Below are 24,809 nucleotides of genomic sequence, written 5' to 3' on the forward strand. Positions count from 1 at the left end.
TTCTGGCCAACTTTGCTTTTTAATATGGCATCCGTTAAAGTTGTTTTCATATTGGCACGTCTTAGCTCTAGCTTTGAGGGCCCTTTATTTATACGGCCGGATCCCACATGCCCTGTAAGGTGGATGCCGCGGCACATCGCTTTATTTAATTCGGAGAGCTGCCTGCACGTTGTTGCGAGTTACTGAGGTGCGTGTGCCACAGCATTTTGTTTTTAAACCTAGTGACTCCATTGGCGTGGCTTGCGCGCCGCTGTGATATGGCGTGTTGCGCTTGAGCTCCGGGGTGAGTTGTTCCCGTTGAGCGTTTTTCTCCGTTTCTTCGTGCCCTTTTCTGCGGAAAATCCACACACCTACGGCGGAATATGCGCTGATCTCCACGACGCTGTTTTTCCGCGACTGCAACTACCGGAATGATGTGTTCTGCTTTCATCCTCGCAGGCGCTCGCATTCCTGAGGAGCGGCCGCCATTTTCCCGCGTATGACGTTCCTGTCATCTGTTCTCTGAGGCGCCGCCGCGGATACAATCTAACAGCATTTCGCGTATATCTATGGATTTCTTCACACGAGGACTACAATGGTAACATTTCTGCTTTCTTTCTAATGTTACTTTTTGCTGCTTGGCTGGGTTTGTAAGTGCTCGCAGTTTTTTCCTCTCCACATGATTCATTGAGGTGTTCATGTCGATATCTTGAGGTGTCTTCCTGCTTATTTTTGCTCGTTTTTCAACCGCTAGATTAGCATAGCGTGTTTGGAGCGTGAATTGCCTCTTTTGTCACTATTTCTGGATATTTTGCGCAACTTTGGTGCTATACTCTATCCCTGTGACATTTTTGCTAGTCTCCTGCTACAACACTGTCATTATGAGTCGCTCCTTGAACGGCAAAGACTCTAAAGACCCAGGCACTTCTTTTAAGCGACTTAAGTCAGTCTCTCCGACTCCTGAATCACCTAAGGCGGACAATACTTCCACATTGGACACCATTTTGGCGCGCCTGAATGAGGTTCACGATATTGCGCAATCAACTAAAACTAACACTGACTTATTACAAGTGGAAGTATCTGCCATCAGGAATGATTTTAAAGCCCTATCTCTACGTGTATCAGCAACAGAAACACGGATAAGTTCCGCAGAGGATGGTATGCAAAAGCAATCCAGGTCGCTTTCTCAGATGGAGCGGTCTATGGCGGCAATGCGCAGAGACCTTACGGAGCAGGAGGACCGTAATAGGAGATCTAATCTGCGTATTTTTGGCCTACCGGAGGAATCAGAGAAATCATCCTCCTCCATGATTGAATTCTTATCTCATTGGATTCCTGATACACTTCAACTATCTTTTCACAGAGACTTTGAGATTGAAAGAGCACACCGTGTTCCAACGTTCCGTTCTAAGGCAGCCACCCAGCCAAGAGCAATCATTTTTAAGCCCTTACGACATCAACACACTGAACTGATTTTGTCACATATGCGCAAGATTAAACAACTCAACTGGGAGGGTCATCGCATATCCATTTCCCAAGACTTTGCCAGAGACACGGTCATAAGACGGAAAGGTTTCTTGAATCTTCGAAAACGTCTCACAGACTTGGGCATCTCTTTTTCCTTTTCTGGTCCATCCAAGTTTCGCATTACTTATAAAGGGCGTTCCAGAATCTTCGATGAACCGGCAGACTTGTCAACGTTTTTGGACAACCAGGAGGAGATAGAGATGGAGATTCAACGTGCAACGACGCAGACTCCTGGGGCCTCAGGGACCTGATTTATTGTTCTCTTTACTTCTGGTGATGTCTTTTTCTGCATTGTTATCTTCTCTTTTTTCTCCAGCCAGGTTTTCTTGTTGATCTTCTCCTCTGCTATCGTATGTCCTGTCTCTGTTTTTCTTTCCATACTACTCTGATAGCTCTCTTTTCTTTCTAATATCCGTCCTCTTCTTCTTTTTTCTCTTCATTATTTTTCGAGAAACCTCTTGTAGATCCTTTCAACTTTTTTCTCTTGCTCCTCTCTATTTTTATTATGGTGTGTTTCACTTATATTGATGCTGTTTATACTTACTAGTTACCTGCACTTTTTAGAGCTCTCAGTTCCAGATTTATTAACTTTTTAATCAAGTATTATTACTCCTTTCGATAGCATTGTTATTATATTTGCATTATACTATGTAGCATTCTAGTGTCGTGGAGTAGACTTCTCCTTTTTCTTTATGCTCGTTTTCATCTTCCTTCTCGGTTTCTTCCTCGTGTCTCCATTCTGTTCTCACACACCTTCTATTGTTCCTCTTATGTCACTCCATGTTATAGTATAGTTAGAATTAGGTGTTTTGGTTTGATTCATATGCGATTGCAGCACTTCTTTGTTCTTCTATTCACAAAATGATATATGCTATTTACGATGTTTCATACATAATGCAGCTTTTCCTACATGTTATGATATTGTTTTTTTTGCCATGCTTTTGCGCTTGATGGGGTAATGTTAATCTAATCTGAGTGGTATTTTTCTTCTAATTGCAATGTAATATCTCGTTATAAATTGTATTTCTTTGTGTATGGATTTTCTATTGCTTTGTTGTTCACTATCAGTCGTTTTCTTCATAATGGGCTACTCTTCTCTACCAACTTTTGCTCCTATAACGGGTCTTCGACTCGCCTTTTCCACGTTCTCCCTTGCATGTTATGGGTCTCTTTTAGACCTCCCCCTCTGCCTCGTCTCTCTCTCCTTTCTAATCTTTCTTCTCTCTTTCTGGCTTTTCTTTTTTCATGGCTTTCCCACATGGTTGCTCCCGTAACATCTATTTTGATGTGTGGTTGGTCTACCGTATTCCTGTACCTCGTCTCTTCTCTGTTATCATTGTTGTCTGCGAGTGTATCCCCTTCAGGTAGATGCCAGGTTTAAATGTTTTATCCCTTAATGTTAAGGGCTTAAATCATCCGGTCAAGCGATCTAAAATCTTGGATTATTGTAAATCTCTCTCAGCGGACTTAGTCCTATTTCAAGAATCTAAGATCACTAGTAGAGAAGCGCTATTTTTGAAGAAAGAATGGGTGGCGGATGTGTCTTGTTCGGATGCTTCTGGTAAACGCAATGGTGTGGTTACGTTGGTTTCGAGGAATTCGGGTTTATCGATTATATCTTCTGAACATGACTCTGATGGTCGATGGCTCCTATCTAAATTATCAGATGGTCAGCATGATCTGTTTATTATGAATATCTATGCTCCAAATATTGATAACCCTGCATTTTGGAAATCCATTTCTAAAAAACTGCATGATACCCCACATGCGGGTAATCTTATTGTGGGTGGAGACTTTAACTTACCTATGGACCCTTTATTGGACAGGAATTCCGCTTTTCAGTTTCGTCCGCCTAAAGCACACAAACAGATGCTTAACATGTGCTCCATTGCTAATTTGCATGATATTTGGCGTCTCCACAATCCCACTGGTAGTGACTTTTCTTTCTTTTCCTCCCCTCATTCCTCATTTTCTCGCATTGACTATCTCCTAGTTCACTCTTCTCTTGTCGCAACCTCTTCCTCCCCACTTATACATCCCATCGTCATCTCCGACCATGCTGCGGTTACTTTTACGCTTTCGTCCTTTGCTCCGAAACCACGTGGTCGTTCCTGGAGACTTAATACGGAGGTGTTATATGACTCTACCCAAGTGGAAGAATTTTCCAAGGATATCAACACTTTTTTCCATGAAAACGAGGAATCTGTAGATTCTCCAATAACTCTTTGGGACTCCTTTAAATGTACTTTCCGTGGTCAAGTTATTGCATGCATGTCCAAACGCAATTTGGCGATTAAAAAAGAACTTACTGATTTATCTTCTGAAATCAAGTCTTTGGAGGCTTCCTTTAGACATACTAAAGATCCGACTTTCCTACAACAAATTAAGCTTCTAAAATACAAATATAATACAATTGTCACTAAAAGAGCTCATATTGGTTTCCAAGCACAAAAGTCCAAAAAATTACTCTTAAAGAATCGGGCTGGCAAACTTTTGGCGGCTACATTGAAATTCCAAGATTCCTCCTCTAGATCCTCTCAGATCTCTTCTATTAAGGACCATAATGGCTCTAAAAAATTCCAAACTGAGGAAATTCTTGAAGTTTTTCGTGATTTTTATAACAAATTGTATACCCCCTCCAACCAAGCCTCTTTTGACAAATGCCAAGATTTTTTAAAATCAATTCCGATTCAATCTGTATCAGAGGAAGATCGCTCCACTCTTAATGAACCTATCTCTCCTGAGGAAATAGTCTCTGCTATCAAGGCCACCCGTTCGGGGAAAGCTCCAGGCCCTGATGGTTACCCGATCTTATTCTATAAAACCTTTCTCCCGTTGCTTGTTCCTAAGTTGCAGGCTGTCTTTGACGCTTTTGTTCGTAATGGATCTGTCTCTGGTACGGCTGCTGAAGCCACCATAGTGGTGATCCCAAAAGAAGGGAAAGACCATTCGGACCCTAAGAATTTCCGCCCTATTTCGCTTCTCAATATGGAAGCGAAGATTTTTGCTAAAATCCTGGCGAAACGTCTAGAATCCTTTATTCCCCATTTAGTCCATCCTTCCCAAACTGGTTTTGTTAAGGGTAGGTTGGCAAGAGATAATATTCGCACTTTCTGCCATATTATTGGGGCGGCCAAGCGATCCCAACTACCTGCCGCGGCCTTGGCCCTCGATGCGGAGAAGGCCTTCGATAAGGTTTCTTGGCCTTTTCTTCGAGCTGTTTTACATGCACATAATCTCGGGGACTCCTTTATTAACATGGTAATGTCTTTGTATTCCCAACCTAAAGCTAATATTAGAGTTAATGGTTCCACATCCTCTTTTTTTAATCTCTGCCAAGGAACGAGACAAGGTTGTCCTTTATCCCCGCTATTGTTTTTGTTATCTATCGATCCTCTCCTTCGGCTGATTGACTTACACCCCGATATCAAAGGGTTCTCTTTTGGCCCTCATTGTCTAAAAACTGCAGCTTACGCAGACGATGTTCTTATTTTCTCGGACGATATCGCATTAGCCATTCCTGCGATCTCTGACACCATTTCTTTATTTTCTAAAGTTTCAGGATATATCCTAAATAAAGACAAGACAGAAATGTTCCCTTTAAATGCCTATTGCTTTCCTGCGCATATGGGCTCGGCTGGCTTTAAATGGCAAGCTACCCATCTTAAATATCTAGGCATTTATTTTTGTTCGACACTACATACCACGGTTACGTATAATGAGTCTCAAACTTTGGCTAAAGTTCGTCGTCTTCTGGATACTTGGTCTCCAAAACATATTTCGTGGTGGGGGCGCTTACAAACCCTTAAAATGATGATCACGCCGATCATCAATTTTGTCTCTTCCATGATTCCGATTAAATTATCTGACTCTTTTTTTCGGGAAATCGATGGTATCACCTCCAAATTTTTATGGAGCGGAAAACGTGCTCGGTTGGCATATAAATATTTACGTAGACCCTGTGATATGGGTGGTTGTAACTTCCCGGATTGGGAAAAATACCAGACTGCTTTTTTGGCTTCTCAAGGTGCCCTCTGGTTTTCTCCCCCAACCCGGCATATTCCTCAATGGTTACTCATAGAACAGGATTTAGCTGCTCCCTTACCACTTGCCTCTTTGTGTACTACTTCCACTCTACATATTCTATTCTCCCGATCTATCATCATTGATACAATTATCGCAATTAAGAAAGTGGATAAGAAAATGGCATTTCCTCTACACAAGACTAGATGGTCTTCCATTTGGCGTAATCCCAAGATTAAAATCAATATCACCCCCGCACTCATGTCGTATTGGGCAATGAAGGGTGTTTCTCTTGTTCACCATCTGTATAATGAGTCTGGTGAACCCTTACCTTTCTCTAACTTAGCGCTCAAACACTCTCTAACAAATCTAGACTTCTATACTTTTCTTAAAATCAAAGTTGCGATCTCGAAAACTCGTCTTCACCCCTCCTCGTCCATCATCTCTTTGTTTTCTATCTGGCTCAAAGCGGGGCATGTTGCTTCCCGCATTTATAGGTTTCTATCCTCTTCTTCGCTTCCAGATCAGACGGTCGCACAGCAAAAATGGTCGCGTCATTTTGATCACAATATTACGGACCATATCTCCTCCGAAGCTTGGCAATCCATTGGCAAATTTGCGTTACGCAACAAAATTGCTCCTTCCTTAATACAGTCCAAGTTTTTCTCGATCAATCTACTCCACTGGACTCCGGTGCGTCTTCATTCTCTCCACCTTAAAGAGGATGACCTTTGTTGGAGTTGTGGCGTTGAGACAGGTGATTTCCCTCATATGTTCTATAACTGTTCCTTACTTAAATCTTTCTGGGACCTTATTCAGCGACATTTGTCTCTTATCTTTGAAATTGAGCTCCAGCTCTCTTTCCCTTTAGTTATTTTAGGCCCCTGGGCGGCTCCTACGCCTCTTCCCCTTGAGCCATTACAATTACAACTGTTAGACCTTCTTTTATCTGTAGCGATCAAAGTTATTCTTATGGAGTGGAAGTCTTTCTCGTCTGTCTCCTATCACACTTGGTGGGCATGGGTTTCCTTCTTACGCAGTGCTCACACTTCAGTAGATCTAGCACACCTGTCACCTTCCATCTCTAGTGGGGTTTGGGCAACTCTGGATGAATATATGGAACTCTCTGCGAATGGTGTAGTCCCTCCATTTCCTGCTGTTATGTCTACCTAATTTTCTTGTTTGGTAAGGTGCATTACATTGGGTTGTTCCTGTGGGATTCCTTCCTTCTTTCTTTCTTCCTCTTTCCTGTCCTCTCTTCCCGTTCCTTCTTTCTGCTGCTTTTTTCCTTGCTCTCCTTCCTTCTTCCTGTTGTTCCTCTTACCTCCCCCTGCCCCTGTCCTCACCTTACGGACTGATACGTTCTACGTTCTGAACAATGTATTCCTCTTTTGGCTCAATTCATTACCCTCATTTTAGTTGCCTGTTCTCCAATTTTACTTACATTGAGCTTGTCATTGATCAAGTATTGCCCATGTTTTCACATTTCTGCTCATATTGGAATGTATCGCATCTTTGTATTTTGATTTGGATATTATTTGGATCATTATTTCGCTCAATAAAATCTTCTTGAAATGAAAAAAAAAAAAACAAACCTAGTGACTCCATTGCATATTCACGTGTATGTTTATTCTCATTTTCTTTTATTTGTTTGATGTTCTGCTGGTGTGTGCAGTACAAGGAAGCGACCCTGTAATTTTTTTGCCGGCTAGTGCGCTACTAAATGATAAAAACTGGTAAAGTACAACATTCTTTGCTCTCTTGTTGCGTTTAATCTAAGGTAGCTCTGGACAGGTGTTGCCGCTTCACATAAATAGAGGCACTCGGGGTCATAAGCCGTTCTCTGCAGCCAATCCTTAGTCATTAAAAGATAAGGCTGATGAACCTCTGCCAATCAGCGCTGGGACAGTTTTGAAGTCCCAGTCGGAACAAGTTCTCGTAGCAGCGCTTAAAGAAAGCTGTGGTCCCGCACTGGTTCTCGGGGCTGCAGAGAGTTAATTTACACACTTCGCACATTTAAACTTCTTCAGAGCATACTTAATTTTCCACGTTACCAAGATGTGCGCGGCGCCCCTGGTAAGTTCTAATGGCGCATCGGGGCGCCGTGGCGCACAGTTTGGGAACCACTGGTTTAGGGGTAGGTTTGGGTTTTGGGGTACAGGGGTATTATAAGGGTTCAGGGCTAGGTTGGTTTGGGTTTTGGGGTACAGGGGTATTTTTAGGGTTCAGAGCTAGGTTTGGGTTGTGGGGTACAGGGGTATTTTAGGGTTCAGGGGTAGGTTTGGGTTTTGGGGTACAGGGTTATTTTTAGGGTTAAGGGCTACGTTTGGGTTTTGGGGTACAGGGGTATTTTTAGGGTTCAGGGCTACGTTTGGGTTTTGGGGCACAGGGGTATTTTTAGGGTTCAGGGGTAGGTTTGGGTTTTGGGGTAAAGGGGTATTTTAAGGGTTCAGGGCTAGGTTTGGGTTTTGGGATACTGGGGTATTTTAGGGTTCAGGGGTAGGTTTGGGTGTTGGGGTACAGTGGTATTTTTAGGGTTCAAGGCTAGGTTTCGGTTTTGGGGTACAGGGGTATTTTTAGGGTTCAGGGGTAGGTTTGGGTTTTGAGGTACAGAGGTATTTATAGGGATTAGGGCTAGGTTTGGGTTTTGGGGTACAGGGGTATTTTTAGGGTTTAGGGATAGGTTTGGGTTTTGGGGTACAGGGTATATTTATAGGGTTAAGATGGGTTAGTGTTTAAGGGTGTTGGGGTATTTTAAGGAGTAAGGGTGGGTTATGATTATGGGGTGCAGGGGTATTTAAAGGGAGCAGGGTGGGATTAGCACACAATATGAGACATGGCATGAAGTGCGGAACGTACCACACGCCCCCAGCGTTTGTCACGCCCCCAGCACACGCCCACAGCACAACGCAGACACGCCCACAAGGGACTACTTTGCTGGCACGGTTCTTTTACCTTTTAAATGTATATGGTGGGCGTCTGCATAGCCTATGTCCTTCTGCTGCAACTGCCCTTTCCAACGCTGTATTGGGTGTTGTGATGGGTGCTGTGGTTCCGGAGATTACCCGCCTCAAAGGTTTGGGCTCTCTCTTTATTATAGTAGTATGGATAAAGAAGACTACAAGTTCCAGAATTCAAAGTAAAAACCTGGACTAATTTTAAACAAATATTTTGGCCATTTTGTCAAGCCGGGGGTGACAATAAATGTTTCGCACCGGGTACCACCTTACCTTGCTAAGCCACTGGGTGACAAATGTTCAAGAGCAGTGGAAATCTCTTTGCAAAGGTTGACTGGTCATCTTTCATTTGGTTATTGCTGTATTTGAGTGTTAAAGCGGTACTAATAAGGTGACATTTTTGCCGAAACAGCGTTAATATGTGTAAGAATGTAGAAATAATGCTATTAGAAAATGTATTGCATTACGCCACATTGTTTGCCTTTTCTTGATGCATAATTTAGTAAACCCTGCCACATATTTTGGTCCCATGCCATATTCCAGTGGCCCTGCCTATGAGCAGTTATTGCCTCTAAACGACGTTCCTGGAGGGTAGCTGTGCAATGCAATGAAGTTGTGTCTCACCTGATGCTCTGTAGCGGTTTGCTTGGGTGGACACGCTGCAGAGCGAACTAAGCTGCTGCATGCAGTGTATGGTTCATGCACCCTCTTGTCGTTGGAGCAGATGGTGGCTCACAGGCGGATGGGATGCTTTGGCTAGCCTAATCTGAAAGAGATGGTAATCCTCTCTGGTGGCCCAGACATGTTGCCCACTTATTGTTGCTTTTTCCAAATCAGCTGCTTTCACCAGCCAGGTCCGGACCACACCAGTCCTTGTCGCTGCCCGTGAGACCCTCTGCTCCAGGATCAAAGGACTCCGTTTCTTAAGCGCCCAACACTTGGACTTTCCTTAAAACCTGCCTCAGCTCTGAGCGTCCTTTTCCATGTGGGAGGCCTAGCTGGAGCATGCTATGGAAGCGCTGCTGCAGCATCTACACCGAGCCCTTTGCTTTGCAGACTGGCTCTCCGGTCACTCCAACTCATTTTGTAAGGGCGGCGCCTATATATTTCTCAAAGTAACATGGCCATCCTGATTAGTAGGCCTGCGGTCATTGCCTGCAGTAGGGGCTCTTGTGTAGCATGCGGCCAGTAGTGGGTCTGTGTGCTGCCTAAGGGCTACGGGTTTATGTTCTTCATACATTTGAAAGACAGGTCTCCTGGCTGATGCCCAGATATCCTAGAAGGAGGTTTGTGCTCTATATAAATACATATAGTATTATTTATATATTCAGCTTTACAGAGTCACACGTTATGTATATTTGCAAAGTGCACTATCACCTGTGAGGTTATACTGACGCTGAGCAGGTGTGTGTGCCTAGCACTGCCTAAGGTAGGTTGGTGAAAAGCCAGGTCTTCAGCTTCTTGCAAAATTCAAGAAGGGAGGAGAGGCTCTGATATGGAGTCATAGTATGTTCCACATTGTATTAGCCATGTAAGAGGATGCCCATCCTTCCTGGTTCTGTATATGTGTGGGATGTGTGCGAGTCAGAGTCCTGCAGAGCGGAGGTGTCTGGGTGGTTAGTGGAAAGAGATGCAATTGTTCAGGCAGGTGGGGACTGAGTTCTGCTGAACTTTACCCCCTTCCGTGCTCATGACAAGCTCAGCTCGTCATGAGGCACGGTGGCTGTGTGCTCATGACGAGCTGACATGACACGCGCGGCGCTGACACGCGGTGATGATTCCCCCACTGTGCTGAGCGTTCTAAGAAACGGGTGTGGTCATGACAAGCTCAGCTCATCATGAGCACAGCGCCACCGTGCAGTGTGACGAGCTGAGCTCATCACGAGCACCGTGGCGCTGCGCGCGTCCTCCCTCCCCCCAGCACCGCAGGGGAATTAGCCCCGCGGCAAAGGTGTTAAATGTGTGTGTGAGGAGTTTTAAATGAGTGCATCTTTGTATCAATGGAGCGCCCTGAGATGTGGTGTGATGTGTGTTCTGTGTGGGAGGTCGAGGATGAGTCTGGCTGGTGAGTTCTCTATGATTTGTAGTCTTCTAGTGAGTTGGTTTGTGATCCCAGTGTAAAGGGTGCTCCCATAGTCCATCTCGCTGGTGAGCAGGATGTGTGCTGGGTGTAGGTCCGAGTTCCGATGGCCACCAGCTTGAGTACCATGGTTGGGTGTGCTTGCCGAAGATCACTACTTCTGTCTTGTTGGCGTTGAACTTGAGACAGTTGACTCTTATCCAGTTAGCGGCTTCGGCCATGCAGGGGGTGAACTTGTTTCTTATGTTGGTGGTCTTGTTCACGTTACTGGGTGGTGTGAACCTGTCATCATATAGGTTCATAAAGAGAAGGAAGGTGCACCAGAAAGGAGTCAGTAAATTTCAAATAAATATATATCCTTTATTGTGGCAGTAGTTTAAAATTGGACATCAGCCAAGCTTGAAAATCCGGATGAGGGACCGTTGCTGTGGACGTCGACACTGACCAGGACTATCGGCCGCTACACTGGCCTAAGATTTCGGGAATATAGAAAGTGATTACCCTTTGTGACTAAACCTGTTTGTGGATATGGAGGATTCAGATTAACACGTTGGGCCATCCAATTTTGTAAGATTTTGGGACATTTTAACTGCATAGTTCAACAGTCTTTGGCGCTTGCGAACTTAGGCTTCTATTTATTTTGATTACGCCTTGGAGAATGTATTGATGCACGTACACCAATTGAACCGGGATTAAGATATTTGAGCCCTGACGAAGTTCCATTCGGAACGAAACCCGTTGGCTGATGTCCAATTGTAAACTACTGCCACAATAAAGGATATATATTTTGGGGACTTATTTGACGCTTAATGACTCCTTTCATCGTGCACCTTCCTTCTCTTTATGAATTCATTCATCTGGTCTCCAGAGGAGTGGAAGTGCGGCTAACTTCGGAAGTGTTGCACGGACTCTTTAATAGTTTTTTTTTTCAATTTAGAAATTGAGGTGCTGAACCGTGGTCAGCCGCATCTTGTTTTTCTATCCTGTCATCGTATAGGCTTTACTCCTCATCTCACCCCTATAATTTCTTGGTGTTCGTACCTCAGATTGGTTGGTGCTCACACTTTTGATTGTTTGGTACTCTTACTTGTAACTGGTCAGTGCTTATGTCCATGATTGGCTTCTGCTCATACCTGTGACTGGTCGCTGCTCATACCTGTGATTAGGCTGTGCTCACACCTGTGATTGGTTACTTCCTCTACCTGTGATTGGGTGCTGCTAACATTGAACCTCTTCTCTCTCTCTTCCAGATGTCAATGAATGCACCGAGCAGCCTGGCATCTGCCCTGGCCCGAGTGTCTGTGAAAACGTCCTTGGTAGCTACAAGTGTGGCTGTCCTGCAGGGTTCAGAGGAAACGGGACCCATTGCGAAGGTCGGTACTCTATAAAGCACACTCTTAGTCATCGCTGTGAGCCTATATACCAGACAACGTACACCCATCAACCACGAGGCAGTGATGAACATCAAACGCTGAAGGGACTCTCACAGTCTCTGTGTGTTTTGATTTTAACACTGTCGCATTGAGGATGTTTCATATCTGTTTCTCAATGGTGAGCATTGTTAAGTCTGTTTTCTATGTCCTGTGACAGCCAGCATTACTGGGTAGCGCATGGGGTGTGAATAGTCTTTTACCGCAGGTTTTCCAGAGCCACAATACTTTTCCATGCCACTTATTTAGGATCCTGCCTGTACCTGCTTGACTTTCAAAGGTAGTGGGTGGAGCAGTGAAGGAATACTTCAGGAGCTACTAGTAGGTTTGAACCTCCTATTGGTGGCTGCTTTGCACCTATGGTCACATGAGCTGTGCTGCCTCATGACTTAGATTGGATTTGGTCCACCTGAAGATCATCTCGGGTCTTTCTGTTACTCATAAGTAAGGACTAGAAGTACAGGTAGGGCCCCACTTTAGTTACCGGTAATCTTCATTACTCTTAGTCCTATTCATTTCTCATCACAGGCCTTATGGCCCACCTTGGCCTTGGGTTGGACTTCTATAGCACCGGAGGATGCTGGGAACGCTGACCCTGTTTATTGCCAGGGACACACCTTGTAAGTGGAGACTGTAATAAAGAAATGTAGGACCAAGTGTAGGGATGATTACTAGTAAGGAATTGGAGCCTTCCCTGGAAGGGATATAGAGGAGGACAGAGACATTTCAGGCCCTAAATATGCATTGATCTGTAAAGTTTATATTACATTTTCTCAAGGGTAGATTTATGGTTCAAAATATTAAAATAGAAATGAGATTCATGAACAAATTTTTATAGCAAAAGGCTGAAGAAGGTCAAAGAAGGGGTACGGATAGGGAGTTCTGCCTTAGGAATCCAGGGATTAGGTTTATAATCAGAGCTTCCACACTTCACCAAATCAGATTGAGTCTTGACAAATTAGCTTCATGTGCCTCAGTTCCTCTCGCTGCAGACTTGGGAGCTCTTAAAAATAATCTGAGTAGCAGTGTTAAATAAGATAAAAAAAGTAGTTTATTGATAGAAACACAGGCTGGTCCCAAAGCAACCTGGCAGCAGAGATGGAGGGGCAAACCCATTCACAGCATCTGAGAAGGTCTAGGGTCAGTGCAGGCGGATACAGAATCATGGGTGGAATGCTGGAGATGGAGAGCGGCAAATGGTGGCATGGGGTGAGTGGGTGACCTAGTAAGTCTTTAGTGCTCATAAGACGGATCTGTGTGTTAAGCACCTGCTGCTATCAGCGCAAGACCTGCTAGTTGCAGGTTTCAGCCCCGGAGAGACTCACTCAGTTTTTCATACCTTCGAATAAATATCAGTGCCATAATGGGTGATGTTGTTTCTATGCATAAATGTTCTAAATCTTATGTGTATTTGTAGAGCGCACAACTCACCTGGTAGGATGTCCTGGCGCTAAATGTTTTGATAAATGTTTTATTTAATCAAAGAAAACAATTATTTTCAAACATAAATCATCACATTGATATGGTGATTACACAGATATGATCATTACTTAGATAATGGCCATTACCTCCACCTACAATGACCTCCAACTGTTGTGACCTGAGCTAGCAGATTTGCAATCTAACTCTAGTTCCAGCAGGTTGGATACTGGAGACATGTTGAGGTCATGGAAAGCTGAGTATATGGTCCTTTCTGTATACTTATTGTGTTGGTGTGATGGTTATCAGCTTAATGGGGGAGTTTCACCATAAATATATATTTTTCTGGTTTTAACAGCATTATCATAACAGTGTGTAATTGCTGGAAGTATGAAGGGCAGCCACATGGGCCCGGTTGCCCTTTTCTGCCACTAATAGGTTGTAAGTTTCAACCGCGTCATTGCAATTGCAAGTTGCAATTTCTCTTGCAAAGACTTCAGCCCAAGCTGTACATCTTGAAAATGCTGGTATCCCACTAGATAGTATGATTACAAGAAACATGTGTCTCCACAGATGAGAACGAGTGCGCCCTGGGGAAGCACGGATGTGACACCAATGCCCGCTGTGGCAACATTATTGGCTCCTACTTCTGCCAGTGTTACCAAGGCTTCAATGGCGATGGGTTCACCTGTTTTGGTGAGTACAGTAACTTGAACATCTCAAATGTGTTTATTGAAGGGGTGAGGCAAAGAGTTTATTGTGGGGTTGTGAACCTTATTGTTGAATGAGTAATGATGAGTACATGACAACATTGGTACTTGTGGCAGTGTTAGGCTGTTCTGAGGATGACCTGTTACCTGAAGTAAAGTTCAATTCACAATTCACACTCACACTAGCTTGGTAATTCTAATGGGTTGGGGGCGACTTTTTCAGAAGTAGTTAGGGCTGAGGATGCTGTGGCAATAAGCGGTACAAAAGGGAGTGGTGATGGACGGAGCATCTGAATCAATCAAACACTCACACCCAGTCAAAAGATCTGGGTTTAATCCATCACCGTTCTTTAGCCCACTCTGCCACCCCAGTTCAGACATGGCCATATGCAAATCAGTCTGACCCTGTGTCTCATGGGAACAGTCCAGCCCGAACTGGCAATAAGGCCAGACTTGTCAGTGAATGGGTTGTTCCACTGTAGTGTGGAGCATGATGGAATTGGTGCTTTTATGTGAGGGGGCTGGATATGTACCCCTCAAGTGGGGACGCACTGCTTGTACCCACACTACTCTGACATACTGGTCCTTTCCCGAAAACACATCCGTCAGACACTTGAATGCCATTTTATTACTGATCACCATCGCATTGCATTACACCCACTCTGGGGCAGGTCATAAAAGCCCAGTGGAAAATACCACCTTCAAATACCTCCAGTCAAAGGTGGATGGTAAACAATCCTGACATTGTCGGGAATGAAAGAGAAATTGTAAAACAAAACAAAGAAGCAAGGCCAACACACTAATTCAAAAACCACAGTACATGCACTGTTTGACCTAAAAAAATAAAATCAGACACCTGCACACAGATCCAGATCATGGACAGATGAATTTCTCACAGGTTGCATGAAGCAGCTCACACTCCCACTCCATTGTGCACCACCATGGATGCAGCACTACTAGGCCACTATATCATGCTATGCCAGATTTAAATTCAGCTACTATAAACTATGCAGCTTGAGGATGAAAACCAGGCCACAAATGCACCTCAACTGGCGCAGTAACAAAGGACAAGAGGCAGTATTGATGGAGTAAGGCTGGAACCCGTAAACAGGAGTCTGCTTGAGATCCAGCGATATACAGGCATAATATGAACTCCATACAAAACATATTTTCATCTTTATGGGTTTCGGTGGTTCCCAACAGAGGGATCCACTCCTATCCCCCCCCCCCCCCACTTCCTGAAAATGCCAACAGCACTAGAATGCATTACAACAGGCACCACAGAGCAGACAGTACGACTGATGCATGGGATTTCTCACTCAACCTTAAGCAAAATATTCTTCTAAGTGATGGATGCCTTGCAAAGAGTGAGTGGGCAGCATATCCTGTTCCCATTGGTCACCCACACAGCCAATGCCAGCAAAGAAAACATCTATGCTACAGCAGGATTTCCTGACATCTGCAGGTCAATTGATTGCACTTGTGTACACCTGGTGGGCTCACATAGACGTGAGCACTTGTGCCGCAGCTGTAAAATGAAGCACACTATTAATATGCAAATACTGTGCAACATGGATCTGTGTATATTTTAGAAGCTCTGGACACAACTACAGTGTCATGATCCCCAGCGCCTTGAGACCCTTAAGGGTAAGGAGTCGCGCTCAACAAACGCCTGATTGATTTTGATTGACTGCTGTGAAGCAACATTAGTCATGCTGTGGTGACACATCACCTTCAACATACTGGGTATACAAATAAACCCTTCATCGTTAAGATTAAAATGCTTTATGACTGTGCAGCCCAATCTCAATAAATGCCAGCAGTACCAATTGAGAGTTGTTATCCTATCGTGGTAGCAGGTACATGGATCAATGCAAATATGTCAGACAAACTACATTGGTCACTGTTCCCAGTGATGATGATGTCAGCCAAGTCAACAATCACATATACTTCCATTACAACTCTTATGTCTCTTGACTAGGATTCCTCCGACCTCGAGGCATTCTTTTATGTCTCCTACTCTGCACATTTTGAGGATGCTCCTAATTGTCTTTCTTTCCATGCCTTGAGGAAGAGCTGAGGTGTAGAACTAGCACCATTGCCAAGCTTTAGTGCTTGAGCTTGGCAACTGGCCTAATTACCTAGCATTTCAAGGTTTGGAGCAAGTTTTAGGTATTCTTAATATCATGTGGATATGCTGATACATTATTGATGTTGTCCATTATCTCCTTCCACAGGCATGTTCTTGTGTTTGTTGGTGGCATGTTCAGGCATGAGATGTTACATTAGAGAGTCATGGAACTCCCTCCCCCTCAATATCCGATCCATCCCACTTTACCCTGAATTTCGTAAGGCCTTAAAAACCCATCTCTTTCTGCAAGCATTCCCAGTCTAGCTTTCTCAAAGCTACCACTCAGGTTTTAAAGTCCCCCAGCGCCAAGAAACCGTTAGGTAAACGCGCGCTTTATAAGTGTTTTTAAATTCAAAAATTCAAATTCATGTTGTTTTATGACATCCCTGGCCAGGACCTCTAGCTCACACTGGTTTTCTGGGCATTTAGAAGTTCTGTCACAACATCTCGCGTAATTTTGTCCAGCTCGTAAACTTGTGCTTCCTTTCCTTCCTGGAGTCCATATTTGAAGAGTTTGGCAGTTTTCGTCTTATGGAAACTGAGTGAAATCAGAGGATGGCAATGGATTCTGTTTGTCTTGTTTGGAGGTGCTATGTCCACACAAAATGAATGTCTGCACATTCCCAACGAGGAAAGAGTTGTTGGTGTTATAGAGGGTGTCTTCAGTGTTGCTCTGTCTGTTTAAGTTTTCTAGGGCAGTGCTTCCCAAACCTTTTAGAACCATGACCCAATTTGTAGAACAAGAAACATTTGTGGCACACCTAGAGTTAACGGACATGAGGTGGAGGCAATTTTTAATATAGTTGTAGACATGCTTTTAAAATGCATTCTATTACCAGAATATTATACCCTTTACAATTTTTGGTGTTCCTCTCTAACAGAAATTGTTTGTAAATGTCATGCACTTGACCGCTCCCTTCGATATGTCTGTATCTTTTGGAGGCCTGAGGTGGTTTGAGAGATCTGAACCAATGGCATTTTATGTTTGCCCAGGTGTGCTAGGGTTATTAGGCACCTTTTGCTGCGTGGACATCATGTGTTTTACTTAATTTTTTAGACATCGATGAGTGCTCACTTGGCAATGCAGAATGCCAGCACCAGTGCCACAACGAGATGGGCAGCTTCCAGTGCCAATGCAATCAGGGCTACACCCTTCACGAGGATGGCAGAAACTGTACAGGTAGGTTAAAATCTGATATGTGGTATGGCTGGATTGTAGGACAAGCACATATGGGATAGGAAGGCATAGGTAAGGAAGTGATCCAGGAAGAATGAAGCAGGAGAACAGAAGGGAGATGTGTACATCACTGTACACTTTGCTGCAGGGAAGTGGTAGCCATGATTGCCCACCTTTGGTCATTAGCCAGGGTGGCATGTGTAGTACAGTGGGGGTGCAGCTGTCAGTCGCTCTACAGAAGCCCATTGGCCTGGAGGTAACACACAATCACTTCTGTTCAGAGGCAGAGCATCAGATGAACACAATTGTATCCTTGGTGTACTGCCTGTCTGAAGTGGACTATTGGATACAAGTGTGATTATCCAGTTCATATGTTTTGGTCTAATGTAACATCCTCTGTGAGTGTTGACCAAGCAGCTCACTGCGTAACCTGCAGATTCTGCAGACCCCCTTGGCCAGTGTGATAATATAGTCTAGAGGAAGACAACCTGCTGTCCCAGCCACCAGCATTGGCTGGAATTAAAGCTGTGGTTGGTAAGTATCTGCGGAAACACAGCATTCTGCAAAACCATATCATTACGAGGGCCTTTGACATATTGGTCTCAGCATGGAGGGTGTTTTCCATAATTGTGATGTCACAGTGGGCCAACTGGTAGAAAAAATCCCTTCTCTGGCCACCCTTCACTTCCACCTTCCTTAGGTTTAGGAGGCTTTGAACGTAAACATTCATTTTACCACAGTTGTGCAGTGTGGCACTGGAGCCCCAGACATGTCTCAATGTTCACAACTGCAGCGGGTAGTTCTCCCCTCTCTAGTGAGAGTACCAGGGAAGGTGGGAGACATAGACCACAAGCTTCCGTTCTCTTGCGATAGGTAGGATGGCCTTGAGAAGAATGTTTGTGGAGAGCAGTCTTCTTCTGTTACATAGAATTTGATAGCAGAAAACACCCAGGACATCCAGTCTGTTAGTCACGTCCCTAGTCACAGAGAGATTGTTGGTCTTTAGGTTTCCTCTTTCTTAATTACACTACTGTATCTCTTGGTAAAGGTGTTGACATCCTGTGGATACTCATACCTTCTCTAAAGTTGTTCTTTGCATTGAACGCTTTTAATTGTAAAAATATTTCCTTTCTAAAACAAGATTCTGTTGCCTCTATTATCCATCTTGCCTCTATTTTTCTCCACTATGTCCTTCTAAAATATTTCCTTTTATTTGTTCCTCCTTAGGTATAACTTCAGACAATCTTAGTTTTGTTTGCCAATTCTGAGATCTCATTGCGTTTATTGTTCATTAAATGCACCCCCGAAACCATGACTAAATATACGCTGATACCTACAGTGGTAGTCATTAAGCTAAATATTAGCCCCATCCTTCCCCTGGAGCTGGACTCAGTACTCCAAATGTGTCCTAAAGCACTAGACACTCGACTTGAGACAGAAGGCCACAAGAACTGGAGAGACTTTCAAGAGCAGACACAGCACTCAAGATTTCCCCACTAGAGCCAGATGCAATACTATGGAGATGTATGACAGTACAACGCGTGCTTTTACAACGCGTACAACGTACCGTTACGACGCAAGTTTTACAACTCAAGTCGTTACCACGACTTGCATTGGGGGGCGCTGGATAGTGAATAGTTTAATTTACTATTCCAACTCCAGTCCCCGTGGATAGTAGGGAAGGTGTTGGATAGTAAATTAAACTATTACCTATCCTAGAGCGCCCTCCACCGAAAGTCGTTGTAATGACTTTTGTTGTTAAACTTGTGTTGTAACGGTACTTCCTTGTAAAAGTTCCATTGTAAAGGACGTCCCCCATACTATGGATCCTACCAGTCAGCTGTTGGTAGGGGACGGGTAGGATCCAAGTGGGCATGTCTCCTTTGCGATGTGTGACTACAGGAGGTGCCCCCCTTAACAGACAATGAGGCGAGTATAGGTATCTAAGCCAGATGCTAACTTCAGAGAGGTAGGTCCTCTTTGCATTTTCTAACGACCCTCTTAAACTAATTTTCGGATAGAGTAGAGAAGCAGGTATTAACCTGATAAACGCCCAAGACCTGTTAGGCTTTTAGGAAAGGGGAGAAACACGTTGATTAAAGTTAGGGGTATGCAAGGATCATAGCATCCATTTCCATACCCAGCTATTAACTAAAGGAAATCTTTTTATCTATATCCAGGGTACTACGATAATAGAAGAATACTTTTGTGGTATACCCTACGGTATTTTTAGCTCACAACTGGAGCCTTGTTCTCCAGGAAAATATCAGAATTTCTAAGAACTCCCTCGGGATAGCCCAACTAGAGGTTGAGTCTGCCCTGGTTGTATCATCCAACCAGGGTGGGAAGAGGTGGCCTCTGATGAAGCATGTCACATTATGTGAGTGAGCCCACCTAGTCCAATTCTTGGAATTGCCAGCTTCAGTAGGAGACAAAAAAAGCATACGATTCTTCTTTATATTAAATACTATTGAATCATTTGACTTGCCTCTGGCATTTTCTCCAGATGTTCGCAATATAAGGACACCACGCTATAATTGTGTTTCATAGTTACTGGAGAGGCAGGTGTGGGCCCTTCTCAGCCTCTTTTTCCCCCTTAGTGTTATATATACTATAGATTAGGTCACCAGAAACTGAATAAACTGGGAAAGATTTCCAGAACCTGAAACAGCGCTACAGATCATTCTTCCGGAACTGGACACAGTGCTCCAGATTTGTCCTTTAGAGCTAGATACAATACTTGAGTTATGGCCAATAGAATATGATACAATACACTGGGTGAGGCTTTCAGAATTGGATACCACGCTTAAGATTAGTCCTCTAGAAATGGACACAGTACTCCTGGTTTGGGCTGTATAAGTAGACAGAACTACTTAAGGCCACCAGAACTAGGCACAATATTCTGGGACAGGCTTTCAGGACTGGACACAGTATTCGAACCTTGGCCTGTAGAACTAGACACAATATTTAGAGCTATCGCTACCAGAACTGTATATATGAATGTGGTATATTTATAGTACAAGTCTAGCCAAAGGCAGTGACACATGGCAGTCCTGCCAAGTACCACGGATCAGGCGTTAGACTAACACATTCCAGTCTGGTGGTCTGCATCACCACACTAAAATGGAAAGTCACACATAATGGCACCTTCTCAGCTGTCAAGCGGAGCGCTAATAATCCTGCCCCATACTAAGTGAAACTAAAACTGGAATGGCAGCATGCCGTGCACGCTCCTCCCAGCAGGCTTAGGGGTTGGCTCGGAGTCCACAGCTCTAAGCTGCTACAATGTAACAGGATTCACCCAACAGGGTACGCTGCATTAATTGATACATTTCATTACTGACGTCTGAGAGTCAGTGCCCAATGGCTACTACCGATACATTCAGCCTACGTGAGGTCAGGAGATGAGTTTCGTAAAAGACACTGTAATGGGCAGGACGACCTGCTGGCGCCCACAGTGGCTGCAGTTCGTTATTATGGTTTGTCAATGGCATGGGCAGCGCTCCTCACAACGTGTGTTGTGCCGCAGGTGGGTATTTTAGCTAATTAAATCCCGCCACAGGACCCGGCTCCACCAGATGAACATCTAAATGTAGCAGCCGCGGAGTGGATCAGCAGCCCAGAGCACACAGCTGAGTCAGAAACAATAACATCTGTCAATTCAATTCAATAAGCTTTATTCGGTTCATTAAAAAACAACCATAAAAGCACATACAGAGAAAGAAAAACATCAATAGAAATTCATTACTGTACAATTAGTGATAAAAATCCAACCAATGGTAAATACAATTAGAACATCATACTTTTCCTTGCTTCAATAGATTTAAGGATAAAAGTTGCTGTAAAAAAACATACATCGGGTTCTTGCATTGTAAAGATCAACCTCATAGCAGCATCTGTAGTGAAAGTGCAGTATTCTAAAAACAATGGTTTTAAAAATGCTATACGGAAATTCATATACAAGTCACAAATCCGGAGAAAGTGCAAGGTGCTTTGTTTGGTGTGGCCGTCACACGGGCAAGGGGAAGCTGGGTACTCTTTTATACGTGGAAATGCTACCAGATGGTGAGCAAGCCAGAATCTTAATCTGGTGAGTACATATCTGTGTGAGATTCTGGTTACCTGGCTCAAATAAGTTTGGAAACCCTTCGTATCTGAGTAAAAAATATAGTATTGGCAAGTTGATAAATGCTCAATATTGTTAATGTGCCTTCTCTTCCTATGGGACAGGGACAAACTCTTCATTTCTGATTTCGGCAATTCTACTACGGCATTAGGGTCATCCAAAATGTTTAATTTAAAAACTTCATTAAAACTGTGTACAATATATTTCAGCAAGGGAATCTTAGACCAATTATCCAGGCGGAGACAGTCTTTAATTATAATTCTGTTGAAAGCGGTCTCCTCCTTACGCCACATTAATCTCCAGGTCAGTAAGGGCCTAAGTGCTATTAAATCTGACAGGTAGCTGATGCCAACTTCCCTGTGAATAAGTGCTGTTGACGCTGAGGGCGGTAAACTAAGCAATTTTAAAAAAAACATATTTTCCACGATTTGTAAGTTACTATTAGAAAAGTGACCCCATACCCCCACACCATATAGTGCAATTGAGGTACTTCTAGATAAATAAATATGTAACATGTCTCTAATTCGGCGGTCACCCAGCTTCGCTGCAAATCTAAAAACACCATGGGCGCTTTTGGCCATCTTTACCCGGACGTTCAGCGTCTCTTGAGACCATGTACCGTCCCCAGCAAAAGTTATCCCTAAATAACAGAATGTATCCACTGTCTGGATTTTCTGTCCTTCTATAAAAAAGGAATTGGTCTTTTTCCTGCTCGGGCCACAAACCAAAGCATAAGTTTTACTCTTGTTGATCTGCAACTTTCTCCCCATTATAAAATCAACAAACGAATCTATAAGGCTTTGGAGGCCAAGTGGGGTCCTAGATAAGAGCACGGCGTCATCCGCATATAGCAGCACCGGCACATCTATGCCATCCACCTGTGGTGCATCCGATTTAACTAATTTAAGAACTGCATCAACCTCATTGATAAAAAGTATAAAAAGCAGGGGAGCTAAGACGCAGCCATGTCGGATGCCACATCTTACCTTAAATTTGGGGGTACATTCTCCTCTATGTCCAAACCGAACAGATGTTAACAATCATTCATAGAGCCTAGCCAGAAAAAAGATTATGGGCTCTGGGGCCCCAAGACCTAGAATGACATCTGTCATTTGAGACCTCAATGAGTAAACACTCAGGTCAGCAGCCCGGCCTGACTTGAGATTAGTACACCAGTTACAGCTCCCGTTGGGCAGCTTAGCTACTTGTAGCGTCATAATACCTCTAACTACGCAGCGATGAACTGCGATTCGCTCTAGATTCCTCAGCTGCCTTTCGGACTGCATGGTCGAAAGGGTGCTGGTTCTAATTACACCTATTGTTGAGTGTTGAGTGAAGGGTGTGGAGATTGGAGTCTCACTTCTTTCAGGTTGGAGTAAACAGGCAGCTGAGAATAAGCAGTGGTCTGTGTCAAAGTTATGTGAGTGGGAAGAGCCCGTTTTTTTTGGCACACAAAAAGTTGAACACTTCACATTAAAAAGTTCCCTTTTCTAAGAGGAAGGAAATATAACTTTTTTCTCTTTATTAAAGCGTGGGGGAAGAGGGTTGCCTGCGACCCCATTCCCTCTGACACTCCTTCAACAGCCACCTGCAGCTGCAGACTGTCACCCCCTCCCCATCCCTGCCATTGTTATAAATATCTCTGCATCAGCCTAGAAAGTGTCAATGGTCTGTCTGGAAACCCCCATTGAATGAAAATGATGAATTAAGCCTTGGTTAGGTGAAGGGGACCGATCCAACACCACAAACTTTCCAATAAGTTTGAACCGCTCACCTTCTTGTTCTGTTGTAACCGTCTGTTAAGCCTGCTCCTCCGTCCCTAACTCATTCACTACGCCCTCTGACTCCGCAACCTCACTGACAATTCGCTCTTCCAGGACTCGACCCTAGCTTGTGTATCTCGGACCTGGTTATGCCTGTACATGTCCAATTTTCCCACTTCTGGCTTTTGCTATTTTTAGGACCACTTCTATGCTCTTTTTTTAAGTTCTTGCTGCGTCGTATGTAGGTCCCCTCCTCCTGCAACCCTCTACCCCAAGTTCCAACTTGGCCCATGATAGAATCTTCTTCCTCCTCTCGCTGTTGTTCCGGCTCCATGCGGGTTTGGGGCCTGTTTGTTATTGGCAATGGCACTTTTTATTCTTCCTTGTGCATGTACTTTTGTGCTTACTGTGTCTGCTGCCACCGGACCCCCGTGACAGCTCGGTCCAGATATTTACCTCAAGTTACCCGCAGCTTTTCACTCGTTGGGCGGGCCCAGCACACAATCACATTTTTTAGCTTCTCCATGGTTGCTTGTGGATTCAAGTGCCTCAGTATCGAAACCTGCTCAAGTGACTAACTATGATAGTTTATTACGAGGCAGCTGAGACATCTGCCCTAGAGCGTCTCCCATCCTGTTTCATACAGTCGGGTCCCACAGTGCCCTTCCATTCCTGGTGCTTTGCAGCAGTTTTAAGATGATCTTAGAGTTTCTTGTTGCCCAATATGTTTAATTTCCGATATTTATATTTATGCCTTGTCTTCATTGCTTGAATTTGCTTGATAGCAAGTGTCACTCATAGTCGTTGAAAGTCACTAATAATTACACTGAAATTACAAAAATGTCACGCATAAGCATTCTGAAACCTTGGCAGCTGTGGTGAAGCCAAGCAGGCCCACGCTGAACTCTGCCACTTCATTGCAAATATGGCCCCAAGTGTCTTGCGATTTGGAAAAAGTTGGTATTCAAAGCTCTCAAGGTTCATGCCATTGAACCAGTTACAATGCTGAGCTTCTAGTAGGCGCTGGTCATCCAGGTCTGGAGGTGGTGCAGCCAGTGTTCGAGAGGTTGGATATTAAAGCAGAGGAGACTTTCAGGTAGAATTTTGCATACTCAGTATATTGGTGAGTTGTGATACTGTTATGTGGGAGTAGTGCCTCAACTGGCTACATGCAGAGGTAGAAGATGAATGGAGAATGTTTAAAACCCTGGGAACTCAGCATGTCATAGGGACTTTTTGACAGCTGGAGGTTCCCATGTTAATGAACTGGTGTCGGCTGGAAAGGTAGGAGAGGAATTAGTGAAGTGTATTCCCACTGAATCCTATCTGAGTCTTCGGGTTATGGATGATGGTGGGAGGGTTGATGCTGTCAAAGGTAGCTGGGAGGTCCACCAACCTCATGAGGCAGAGGTCAACGTATTTTGTAGTCGTCTATGTAGAATACAGGACACAATACACCAGTAGAGGTTTTCAAAATTGGATGCATA

At 44.0% G+C, this 24,809-nt stretch overlaps 1 protein-coding gene across 1 annotated transcript in view; it reads left to right on the forward strand.

Moving 5' to 3' along the window:
• LOC147724854 (uncharacterized) overlaps positions 1-24,809 on the forward strand; it is a 183,911-nt gene that overhangs the window by 66,320 nt on the left and 92,782 nt on the right. The window contains exons 7-9 of the mRNA XM_086918119.1: positions 11,817-11,939; positions 13,989-14,111; positions 17,314-17,436. Coding sequence (XP_086774245.1) covers positions 11,817-11,939; positions 13,989-14,111; positions 17,314-17,436 — 369 coding nt within the window. The remainder of the gene's footprint in view (positions 1-11,816; positions 11,940-13,988; positions 14,112-17,313; positions 17,437-24,809) is intronic.

This window comes from Lissotriton vulgaris, chromosome 4_1 (assembly GCF_964263255.1).
Source record: "Lissotriton vulgaris chromosome 4_1, aLisVul1.2, whole genome shotgun sequence".
Lineage (NCBI taxonomy): Eukaryota > Metazoa > Chordata > Amphibia > Caudata > Salamandridae > Lissotriton > Lissotriton vulgaris.